Below are 13,007 nucleotides of genomic sequence, written 5' to 3'. Positions count from 1 at the left end.
ATTCATTAAAGTAAGAATTTTTTTTTACTTTGCCTAAACCTCAGAGCTACAGAAGTTCAATTTGTTACAAAGAATTGGCAGAGAAATGCTCTTGAAATGATCTTTCAGAAAGATTCTTAGTATTTCCAACCCCATCCAGATCCTCTTCAGTGGCCCAACATGTTCCTAACAAACCACAAAAAATAATCAGACACAATTTAATGGTTATGCAGCTCAGACAGGCAGCAATCTTTGTACACTGTTGGTAATACAAGTGATAGTCATTATAATTATGCTTTATGAATGCACATATTCAAACCTTTGCATCAACATAATCTAACAATATAATCTGTTTGCAAATATTTTTGTTTCTTGTGGATAAGGGGAACAACGCTGTATGTTATAACACTAATTAGGGCACTTTGGCCTCATTCAATTTTTGCCTTTAATCTGCTAAGAGAGCAAGCTGGACAGATAAGAGCAGACAAGTGAGACAGATGAACAATCAGGGGAAAAAAAGCCCATTACAAGCCGTAAATTTTATTATGGGATAACAGCACATAAAGCACATCTAAAATCGATGTGTCCAATGCACTTTTAATAAAGGTAATATTAAAGGTACAGTTTCTAAGTACAATATAACAACATTCATATTAGAATGAAAAGTATTTAAAAGACAACATTAAATTTCTTATTTTTCTTTACAGCTGTATTTACAAAATGAATCAAAATACTTATTTTCATCTTTAAGAATCAGACAAGAAGGAGCAAAACTACGTTTGTGAAACGACTACCCGCTAAAGAGAAGTTCAAAAGAGCTGGATAAAAAGGTACATGATCATCGGTTCCCATTTAACATCAGTAGCAAACGTGTGACTTAGAAATTTGTGACAACCACACACTAGTTGGGGCGAGTTTCCAGAATTTTCACTTGTTTTGCATGGAAAAAGAATCCACCCCTGCTCCACCCACCCCCTGCTATCATGTGGAGTTACCCCTGCAGACTGAGGGCATATTGAACAAAGAACATTAAAGAAATCCAGATGTGTTTCACTTCTGTTTTACAAACACATACAAATACTTAATATACAATGCATTAGTAAATCTTCTGTTTGCAGTGACATAAAAAAATGGATACCACAAACAGAAAATGAAGAAATGTGGATTTTCCATAAGTTTTTTTTTTTTTTTTTTTTTTTTTTTGCTTTATCGGAAATAAAACATGTGCAAGTGAACAGTTCTGTAATATTATCCGCAAGCATTTATTGACCATTTGAGATCAACATGAAACAAACCTCCCAGCTTCTGAAACAAGGTGAGGGGTGACATGTACACTCTAAACGCACCATCTATACACCGAGACCCTTCAAAATAGACCACCGACCCATGTGAAAACAACAACACATGAAGGAAAAGAAAAAAAAAAAAATCCAGAAAACATTTTTAAGCATGAGGCTGAGAATTCATCCTCATGTACAAAATACATTGTATCTTCAGTACATATCTGGAAAAAAAAAAAAAAAAAAAAAAAAAAGAGACAATCAAAACCATGTATGCATCTTGTTACACCAAGAGGCACTCAGTGTGATACGTTGTGTATTATTGCCAGCATATTCTTACTGATATTTGCTACAGACTAGAGAGAGAAGGTCAACCTTTTTCTTCAAACAGCAATACTTTAATGCGCATTTTCAACACTTCATGTGGTGCCAAAGATTTATGCCACTGGTCTGAAGAACCCGCTGTTTCAGGGCAGTCTAAAATGGGGAATAACAGAAGCATACCGAGGCCTTATTTTAATGAAATCCAAACACCACGTCGCTGCATCGGGTGAAGGACAATGCAGACACAGGAGGTAAATAGTTACTATCTTAAAACCCTGACAAAACTATAGTCTCAGTGAGTGTTTTTTATCAGGTAAAGAAAAAAAACAAAACAAAAAAAAACACAATACTCCTGTTTCACTTTGAATATCAGAAATTTTCCACAAACCGGAGAAGCAACCTTAAATAGCCTGTTAATTAGCAGATTCTAGATTTGCTATAAGTCAGAAGGAAATAAGTGCCTTATCCCAAGGCTAGCACACTGATACAGGTACTGGCTGGGTAACTTTTACCACTATAATTTTAATTATCATTATCATTAATTGAGTCCTAATATCAATAATACGTTTATAGGCAATGAAATTAATGAACTAATGGGGCAGCCAAGCTTAGGAATCAATACTTGGTTCACAAAATTAACTTACCTAGCACCACACATTAGGGCAACACAAAATAAATGTCAGCACATCCTATCTCTACCAAACTAATCCTAAAGGAGGGAAGCAAAGTAGAAACAGTTTTATCGTACAATATGATGTAACCGATAAACAGATAAATATTTTCACTGGGTAGGCCTTAGTAGCAGTATTTTCCTCTTACCTATACAGACAGAAGTTACAAAGCTACCTTTATACATGTGATCAATAATAATATTAAATATGCTGAATAAACAGCCGAGAATGAGGGAGAGTGAGAAAATAAGATATACAGCATACAGGCCATGTCAAGTTCTACGTTCTCCACCTGGGAACAGAACTGGTCAAATATACAAATGAGACATAAAAACATCCACAGAATCAACACAAAATAAAACCAAAATAGTGATAAATAAGAGGTGTATTTACATGCAAATGTTCAAAGACTATTATGCACAAAAGAATGAGAAATAATACACTGACATATATTATTGCTTGACATTCGATTATGGCTAAAAGTTGCTTTTCATTTTTTTTTTTTTTAAAAACTATATTCTTAAACGTAATTTTAATCATAAATTCTTATCACCTGTGCTTTGGAAAATGAGTTTCGTTAAAATGCGACAACTGACTTATAATTCTGGGAAAAAAAACAAAAACAAACCACTGGCAACTTTTAAGCGTGACATAACACCGATCTTTGCAATTTACGGTCAAGAGTCCTCCTTTCTATAGTTTAAAGTCAATAGTTTATCTTTTTTTTTTTTCCAGGCTGTAGTCCGACTGATCGCCAAGCAGATTTTGGCTCTGAAGAAGGTCAATGCTGCCTCGGTGAGTTCTGCCGACCGGTGAATTGTTGAAGGCATTACATCATGCTTTTTTTTTAAAACCTACACTTATTACGGATGGATCAAGCTCGGCATTACCAAAACCTTATTTTTTTTTCTTCCTGTCTTTTTCTTCTTAAAAGAGTCCAAAATAAAATCAAAACCCTCCTTGTCCACATAACCCTGTTCCTCTGTAATTATTAAAGCCTTGTCTGGGGTTTATTATATTCACACACTGAGAACAAGCACACATGCGCACACACACACGCACACACACACACACACACACACACACACACACACACACACACACACACACACACACACTATTGCTTTTTACAAACAGACAACAGAGCAGAGACAGAAGGACAAGCACATTTTACCGTAAACTATACACTGATTGAATAGCACACATGGAAATCCTTGACTTAAACTGGGAGATCTCAGATGAGAATATATAGGACATCACTTTTCAGGCCTGTGTGAAGGCGTAGTTCACAAAGACGCAAGTACACTCATGTGTTCGACCGATTTCTGTTCTCCTCTCTCTATCGCAACCATACCAGTACAGGAGAAGCGGAATATAGACTGATGGGGCTTTATTACTTCTTATAAACTGAGAGTAAACATTACAGGTTGTGTGAGAAGTCAATTCAAAAGGCCGATGACTGCAGTGTAGAGACCCGTAGTTGTAACAAAAGGCATATTGCTTGTTATATATTTTAGAACACATGACAAGCCGCTCAACTAGTTAGACTTGAGTGAAAGAATAAGCGAGCTCATTTTCAATTGATAAGTATAGTATCCTTTTGGTGGCAGACCTTAGCTGTTCATAACTGATATAATACCAAATTGTTCACGATCAAACAAAATCACAACGTGCAAAAAAAAAAAAAAAAATTAATAATAATAATAAATCACTGAATTGCTTACAAGAAACCAACAAAATTTTCAGAAACCGTTAATAGGAAATCAGCCAATTCTCCATTTCTTCGTTATTTCTTGAACAGGAACTACGTGTTCATTGTGCTATGCGAAAACGTTTCACGAGAGTTTAAAGATCTTATAAATTCACAAACGGAGCGTCTCCGGCCTACCTGTTACCTCCCTGAGCGTTCACACCTCATCCTCATTTTGTTGCTCTTGCTGGGGCCCACTGGGGCCTCTAAACCTGGATTGTCTAGCAGTGATCCAGACTTGGTTTCTTTTGCTCTGAGACTGAGGTTAACTAGTCGTAGAGGGCTTGTGCATATCCAAACAGCATTGGATCATAACAGAGATTATTACTCATGTACAGCATATCAGCTATAACCCAAACACAACAGATTTAGTATTGCATAAGAATATTTGGTTTTCTAACAAAAAAAGGGTAACCAATTTAAAGACCCTGATGACACCATTTGAAACCAAACGTTTTTTTTTTTCTTTTTTATGCGTGTGTGACAGGAAAATGTCGTGTGTTGAAAAACTGCAATTTGTAAAAGCGATGTTTTTTTTTTTGTTTTGTTGTTGTTGCCGTTTTCACAAATTATTATTTTAAATACCTTGGCTGGAGGCCCCCCCTCCCCCTTTATGCCCTTCTGGACATCAGAAATTAAAAAAAAAATTCATGGAACATCCCTGAAACAAACAAACAAACAAAAAAAAAAGTCAACTAAACTCAACTTAGCTAAACTGAACCTGATGAATGCAAACAAACGTCCTCTTCAACAGAAAGCACAAAAGACACTCTTCCCTGAGGGGTGACAGCACGAGGCGGTAACACCTTGTACAAATTGCACGGCAGAGGAATGATAGTGTGCAAACAAAAAACAAGACAAAACTGGATTTGATCTTACAGTTGGTGACAGATGTGTTGACATGCCGTGTTGGGTTTTTCTAAAGGGATTAGATTTTTTTTCTTCTTTTTTTTTTTTGCTCTTTTTTTTTTTAAAAGATATTTCTAGAAGCCGCTACTGAAATTGCTGGAATGTCTTAGGAATCCATTCTACATTACAGACGAGTAGACTGGAAAGCGGAAGCAACGACTACTGTTTGGCACATCCAGGGATTTTTTCTTTTTTTTTCCAACCACTTTACTACCACACTGACGAGAAAGACACTGAACAAAACAGAAGCACAACAACAAAGCATTCTGAAAATAGCACTTGTCCTATCGTTTTTATGTTTCTCTCCTAATTATACAAAGAACACCTAATCTAATTATTGCAGGGATATAGTTAAGTGCTACCTGACATCTTTTCCTCTCCCTCGTTCTCTTTCACAAGTTTATTAAACAAAACAAGTTACAAAAATAGAAGCTTTACTACCAGACAAGGCTTTGAATATTCACTTTCCCTTTGCTGTTTCTTACATGTCCTGTGAAGGCGTTGCTGGGCTGAGGCTGTGGTAAGAAGGCAGAAAGTCACTCTTAACAGCAAACGCTCCAAACATTGCGACAGAGGCTCATAAATGTGCTTTTAGGGTAGACCCTGGGCCTTTGTCAAGCTTGCTTGTTGTATCTTTATCTTCCACTAGGTGGAACAATTGGATTACAGTCCAAGTTAGCTTTTTTTCCCAGTTCGGCCACATGGCGATTCAGGGTTGATCTTTCAATAAATGCCTCATTTTTTTCTTGTAGCCTTCTTTACATAATATGCAACGTTAGCTCAGGAAAACGAGAATCAAATATTGAGAAGTGACTATGAAGTATCTGAAATAAAAGTAATTTGCAAACATCTCATCCAGAGAACAATTACATTTCCTGGTGGTTTAAGACGATGCTATGAAACCCAGGGCCAATCGGAGTGTTAATTTGTGTGTGCCTGCTCACTGGGACTATCAGAGCTGTGTTTTGTTTGATAGGCAGAACATTGGCAGTTGTTGGGGGGGAGGAGAGGTGAAAGAGTGTCTTTAACCTGCCTTCTCATCTGTGCCTTTTTGATCACCATCCAGCAGCCACGCCAGCCACCCTGACAAACTTCCCGCACGTTTCCAGGCCAGTATCATCTGCAGCTCCCAGGACTAACCTCTGTGACCATGATTCAACTTGTATTTCTTGTGCACATGCAACACATCACTAGGTAAATATACAAGTCTTAAATTAAAGAAAGGTGTAAATAAAAGTGCCTTATCAATTCAACAATTAAGAATGGTCTAACTACTAATATACATGTTATTTAAAATAGATTCTATAAACATTACTTTTTTTCTGTATAGTAAGTACTTATGACCATATACCCTGTAGTACATTATAAAACAGGTGGAATGGACCCTTTTCATTGTGTTGGTGCCCTGTGCTTCTCCAGGGCACCTGTCCAGAGAAGGATTAATAGCAGATGGCCTTACATGATTTCACTATGGTGGATGGAGTCTTTGACAACTAAAATCATTGTGTTTTCATTAGAATTACCAGAATTCTAGTTTTCTTTTTTTTCCTTTTCTTTTAAACGATTGTCCGTAGAGATACGTCGATTGCATCACCATGCCAATGGGACCTCCCTCAAAGTCACTGTGAGTTTTTTTTTCAAACACTGCGTCCAAGAGATATGACTGAACACAGAGAGAAATGGCTGAACTTGACCAAAATGTGCGCATTATTTTTCAGTCATTTTATTTCAATTTGTGGATCGCAGCGTCTAAAGATGACACATCTGATGATGAATATACTAAAACTGCTTAGGGAGTACAACCTGGAAAATAATACTGATGTGGTCATCTACTAAATAATTCTACACCCCCCCCAAACTTTCTCATTTGTTGCTGATAAGCACAAAAAAAATCCACGACAGTCGAAATGAACACAAGTGAAAGTAAATGAATAAATAGAGAGCTCAATTTTAGAAAAGCGCATAAGAGGGTCAAGTTCAGCCAAACAGAAGTTATTTGTTTCTATTTCCTCTTCATGTTCCGTAAGGTGTTGGGTCCCACTTGTCTTCCAAAGAGAACTAAATTCAGTAAAGTAAACCTTGACAATCAACTCCCCAATGCCCTCCCCTCCAATGTAAAAGAAGTTGAACAGCGTGCCATCTGTCCGCTCTGGTTTGTGCAGGGCACCAGTAAAGTGTCTCAGATTCCTCCTCCACATTCCCCTACGGTGGGCACACTGGCACCTGGCAGGGCTGCTACCCGTCAACGGGCATGGACTGCTCAAAGTCTGATCCGAACAGCTCCTTGTATAAGGGGGGGAAGTGGGCACGCACAATGTCTGGGTATATTGCTTTGAAAGCTGTGAGCTTCTCTGTATGCCTACTGCACAGCGCTCGCAGTGTCGACACTTTGCATATCAACTGTGGAGAGAGAGGAGACAGGCTGTTTAGATTCACAGGGAAGCAAGGACATGGAGCAATGGTAGTGAAAAACATTCCTCCCTACAATGTTTTCCATCCCACACAGGGGCAAACAGACTTGTAAATATTGAGACAAGCACTCAGGCACAAAGAAAACCTGACACTTTATATTAAGGAGCCAGTGGAGTTGATAAATAGCTACTTCTCTACTGATAAAAAAGGTATTTCATGTCGCTTTATGAATGTTTCCCCTGAACTCTGTTTTCACTTGATCTAATATACTTGAAGTGGTTTATGGTCTGTGGATAAGGATCCTAAACAGTAGGAGATTATACTGCTATAAGTGTAGAGCAAGCTGAGCAGACAGCCACTTTCAGGGATAATAAATGGAGTGTGTAATGCACTGCACTGTACCTTTGTAAGTATACCATCCTCTCTGTGGTTCTTCTGCAAGACGTGTTGCAGGGCCAGCTGGATTTTCTGCTGGAGTTTCTCCACCTTCACCTTCTCCTGAAGCCAGGACCGGTCTGATAGGCAAAATTGTCACAATTTATTTACTGTAAAACAAACGCCCACCTTTTAACCAGTGATATGAGCTATAAAATGTAGAAAAAACAGGAGGAGCAGCAGTGTTTAATGTAGTGGTGAGTGATAGTGTGTTTTTTCCTTTCCGCTGTGACTGACACCTACCAGCAGACATCAACACAAAGGCAGAGAACAGGGCGATCTCATCCTCAGACAGGTGCATAGAACACAAGTTTTTCCCAAACTCGAAGACGGAGCTGATCAAGTCGTCACAGCCTGCCACAGCAAAGGACGGAGAGAGGGGCTTAGGAAGAGGAAGACCAAAGAACAACATTCACTCTTGATCTTTATTGGGAGAGAGGCACACAGGGAGGGGAGAGGAAGGGGAAGGGATGAAAAGGAGCGGCATGCTGACAGCACATGGGAGCGTCTTAAGGAGAACAGGCAATGCTTTTACTGAGTTTCGCCTCCCAGACGAGTCACTTTTGGCAGTTGGGTGGTGTTATGCAAGCCAAAATGAGGTCACTATTGAGGCTTTTAGTTAAATCAATTATCAGGGACAGAGAGAGACAGGCAAATGCCGCCGCGGCTCGGAAAGCCCATCACTCTCCCTTCCCGCCGGAGACCCCTCAAACAGAACTCACAGGACACAGGGACAGATACACATGCTCACTCATACACAGACACAAACAGAGTTGTAGGGATCCTGCATTTTATGTTGTCAAAAGGTAGTTTGAAAGAAGAAAATCCATGGTGGAAAATCTTAATATCATGGCCGTCAAACGTGATTGCTGCTCGCTTTCGCTAGAGATGTTTTATGTCAAACTATCAACGATAGTTTTGATAGCGCTCTCCCCAAAGACACTCCGTCTTGCTTTATTTATTCCAGTTACAGAAGGCATATGCAGCAGAGCCTCACGAACATCTCTGTTCTGCCATAAATAACCACTGTAGAGACAGAAATGCCAGGTGAGGAAGGGATGAGTGCTCAGTGTTTTTGCTTCTGGGCCTGCAGCATTGTGCACAACAGAACAACCGACTCTAATTTTGGCTGATACAACAAGGAAATGGGTGAGACACTGTAAAGAAGCACACACAAACACACATGTGCACCCACGCACACCTGCTTTCACCCTCTCCACTTACCTAATGACTTGAACACATCAGGTCCAGCATATTTTCCATCAAAATAGACTGTGTTGTTTTGCGAGTCAAAGGCACGGCACATTCTGACAAACACAACTTCCAGAGAGCCTGTGGAGACAAAGAGGAACAAGATGCTGATTCTGAGCTTTGTTTCTATTTTTCCTTACAGTTACATATCAGTCAGGGGTGCATAAACACGTGATTGTGCTTTGTGCTAATCTTCCACAATATGAGTAACACGAGCCCTTTGAAATAAAGATGCCTGCTGTCAGAAGAGAGAGAGAAAAAAAAAATATTTGCCACTGCAGATGAAAATATCATCGATAGAAGGCTATTCTTTTCAGTGACATGCCAGATAAAAACTGCTTCATTCAGTAGTGACAGTGCTTTTTCATTCAACCTTTATTTAGCAGGATAGGTATTTATGATGTGCTACAATCTGTATCACTCTGTGGGAGTGGATAAGAGGATCAAGAATATGTAATACAAGACATTATTGCCTCTAAGGGAGATGCGACTGTTTTAAAATGTAATTTCTGGCAAGAGATTTTATTATTCATATAGGTGAATATTGATAATGTAGAAATAATACTCATGGAAAGACCAAGGGTAGGTGTTTGTTTGCTGCATGTGAAGCAAGTATCTACATTTGCGCATAAATATAGGTGACAGTGTGCAAAAATCCATAGCAGTGTAACATGTACTATTCTGTAAATACATCTTCAAGAGGGGAGTCTGAGGAGACATCTCTGGTGTGTGGGAAGAGAGTGAAATGGCAGACGACATGATATGTATTATCAGAGCTCAGGAACACATGACTTATCTAATGCCGTGTCCATCTCTGCTATGCATGTATGTATGAACAGAGAAAAACACAGAAAGACAGAGAGCGGAAACAGGCAGGGTGGGGTCTCCTGTCTGTGACACTGTCTGTGCATGTGAAGAAGAGAGCTTTGTGCAGTCAGGTCAGCTACACCCTTGTGACAATGCCAGGGAGAGGTGGTGGTGGTGGTGGGTGAGTTTGACGGCAGCAGGCCATGTTGACAGGCTGTCATACCTGCTTTCAGCAGCACTATCTGATCGTTCTGACACAGCTCCATGAAGCCGTCGATGCGCTTGGCAAACTCCACCACATACTGAATGGCCTCTGTTATTTTGATAGCACACAGCTGCCACATGACTTCCCGGGGCTGAAAACAGATAGGACAGAGAATGGGTTATCTGCTTTGTTTTAAAAGAGGGGTTTCTGATGATTGTAACTGCTGTGGAGGCCTAGATGGGTCCAGCTGTGGTCAAACTACCTTGCTCTGGTAGCTCTCCACCTCCTCTTGCAGGAAAGCCTGCCAGGTCATCTGCTGCAGCTCCTCTCTCAGGTACTGACATGTCTCCATGTGTGACTTTGAGATGTTCTGGGCCAGGTGCTCTGAAATACAACCATCATCACAAACCCAGGAGATCACAGATGAGACCTGCATGTTGTTCACAAGGCTATGTGAAAGTGAAGACCTCACTGATGAGATATGTCACAGGAAAAGAAGATTTATTTACTGAGCTTTCATAAAGGAGGAGATGCGGATACGAGTGGGTTTTTTTTGACTGGGAAAAGGCTTGTTGACATTTCCTTTTACAGCCTGCAGGAAGCTCATAGCTTAAGGTTGAGGCAAAGCCAATCTAGTTATGACACAAATGCACGGAAAGGGGGATGGGCACCATGTTAGTCACTGAAACAAAGGTCACATTTTCTCTGAGAGAAATATTGAGTATAAGAATTTAAATGGTTTTGAAAACACATCTGTTAAAAGGAGTTCCTAGGCACAGGGGAGCCTAAAAAAATGATTTCCCCAGACACCTGCCCTGCTGGATCCTGATTGGCCCTAATTAATGGAAACTAATTACAAAAAAAGAGGCTCTTTTAATGAGTGTTGGAGATGAGTCTCCAACCTCCTGCTATTTTAAGCAACCTTTGTGTCGTTTGCCCCACGGTTGAGTTGTTCTCCCCCCTCCTCCATTTCTCTGTCTCTCCTTTTTGCCTCTCCCTTTCTCTCCTGCTTCTTACCTAGTTCAGCCATAGACACGGTTGGGGAGGTCTCTCCGTTGGTGAAGGAGCAGTAAGGGAAGAAGCCAGAGCCGGGGGCAAAGTCGCAGATGGGCTCCGGCTTGATGCCGTTGATGTCCAAGCCTGACTGGTCAGGAGACGGCTGGATGTCCAGGTAAAAGCTGCTGACCGCCGAGTCTGGTTTGCTGCCATCAGGGGTGTGACCGTCCATGTAGCCGCTGAGGTCATCGTGGAGCTCTGTGAGGCCATTGGCTGAAAGGCCGTAGCTTGGTGTGAGCGGCTCTGCCTCTCCGGGCTGTTGTTGGTGGTCACGCTGCTGCTGCTGCAGCCGGTGCTTCTGGACTTCAGCGTACAGGCTGTCTCGCTGCTTCTTTGACATGCGGCCAAACTTCACCGCTGTTGTTAGCAAGAACACAAAAACAAGTGTGAGACTTCAGTGAAACAAAGAAATAAGAGATGCCATTTTGCCCTGAGCCTTCTTTTCACTGGGTGAAATGAATCATTCAAAACTGCTTACTACGTAACATAATTTTTACACACGCATTTCCATTTATTCTGTGCTACGTCCTTTTACTGAATGATACTTTTAATTCTCTAGAAAAAGTTTTCTTAAATGTTGTCACATTCTAAATGGTGGAAAGGTCACTTACATAATATTTAAGGATATTCTAGAAAATACCAGAGGAACCGCAATGATAACAAATAGAGTTTATTTGTTTCACAACTGACTAAAATCTTTTAGAAAAGTACTCGATCTTGATGTCAGTCTGAGACATTTCTTTAGAAAACAGGAAATGACTGAACGAGGGAGAACTTTTAGACATGTCATTTAACCATCATTCATACACCGTATACTCGGTGTTCTTCTTTCTTGTTCTACATTTCAAAATTCAACTTTTCTCGGCACAGATTTTCAGTCTTCTCTGCACATTTTCAGACCATATTTAGCAGCTTGGTGCAAATAACAAGATACCTATTAATAAATAGTCTTTAAATCCAGATGTTATACTTTGACAAAGAATCCTATCCTATTTTCTCAACTAGGTGGCACAAGATTAAGGCTAGAGGCACCTTAGCTCCTTCTTATCTATTAACACCAAACCCAAACAAATTCAAGAAACAATTTTGTCCAGCCACAAAGCTGAAACAGTGAGAAATGAGGTAGAGCAACAAAATTCTTGCCCAAGGAGGAAGTTATCCAACCAGAAGCACCTAAACTCATCATTTCCCCTTTCTATAGTGAATACAAATTACGTTTCTTTCTATTTTTTGTCTCATAAACGCAAGAACTGACAATCATCTAATTTTCATAGAATTTGTGCAGTTTTTATTATTCACCGTGTCCATGCCATATCCATGAACACAAAAAATGAATGCAGCCGTACAAATATGCTTTTTTTAAATCCAAGGAGATAGTTTTTTTTACTTTGATGATAATTTACACCACCTCATAATTCAGAAACAAAAGTCATTTGTATATTTGTGATGCACTGAATCTTTGTAACGCTGCAGTTTTTAAGCTTTTTGCAGGCAGAGACATAAAAGTTTAGTGGTATCTCCATGCATTGAACTATGCATTCAGTCACACTGCCGTCTTTATCGCCTCGCTTTTGCTGGTATTACATTCGATTCAATGCACTGGCTGTCATAAAGAACTCTGAGCTTGTTTGGGTGATTTTTTTTTAGAGATTCTCCATATTATATTTCACAAACTAGACAATTTCACAAACACAATTTTCATACTTACTCTACTTAATTTGAATTGATCAAATTCAATACTTTCCCATGAACCCTAAGTATCACATTAAAGTCAATTAGTGCATTTGTGCCTTCCTCAGTCACAGTGACACACTAGAATCTATGTTACAATCAGACCAGAGGACGTCGGCTTTAATCATCATACTCCAGTAGACTTATGTATAGTACGATACCAAAGAGGGATATAGACTTAGATTACACTGACAAAC

General features: G+C 39.7%; 1 protein-coding gene across 2 annotated transcripts in view; it reads right to left on the bottom strand.

Annotated features, from left to right (window-relative positions):
* Nucleotides 1-225: 225 nt before the first annotated feature.
* roraa (RAR-related orphan receptor A, paralog a) overlaps nt 226-13,007 on the bottom strand; it is a 200,509-nt gene continuing 187,727 nt past the window's right edge. For both annotated transcript variants that reach the window (XM_075469881.1, XM_075469882.1), the window contains 7 exons: nt 11,041-11,436; nt 10,286-10,407; nt 10,042-10,174; nt 8,985-9,092; nt 8,004-8,114; nt 7,728-7,840; nt 226-7,313 (listed from right to left, as the gene is read on the bottom strand). In XM_075469881.1, the coding sequence (XP_075325996.1) occupies nt 7,149-7,313; nt 7,728-7,840; nt 8,004-8,114; nt 8,985-9,092; nt 10,042-10,174; nt 10,286-10,407; nt 11,041-11,436 (1,148 nt within the window). In that variant the 3' untranslated portion in view covers nt 226-7,148. The remainder of the gene's footprint in view (nt 7,314-7,727; nt 7,841-8,003; nt 8,115-8,984; nt 9,093-10,041; nt 10,175-10,285; nt 10,408-11,040; nt 11,437-13,007) is intronic.

The sequence above is a fragment of the Odontesthes bonariensis genome, chromosome 7 (assembly GCF_027942865.1).
Source record: "Odontesthes bonariensis isolate fOdoBon6 chromosome 7, fOdoBon6.hap1, whole genome shotgun sequence".
In the NCBI taxonomy this organism is placed as follows: Eukaryota; Metazoa; Chordata; class Actinopteri; order Atheriniformes; family Atherinopsidae; genus Odontesthes; species Odontesthes bonariensis.
This window is presented reverse-complemented; position numbering and strand designations above follow the sequence as displayed.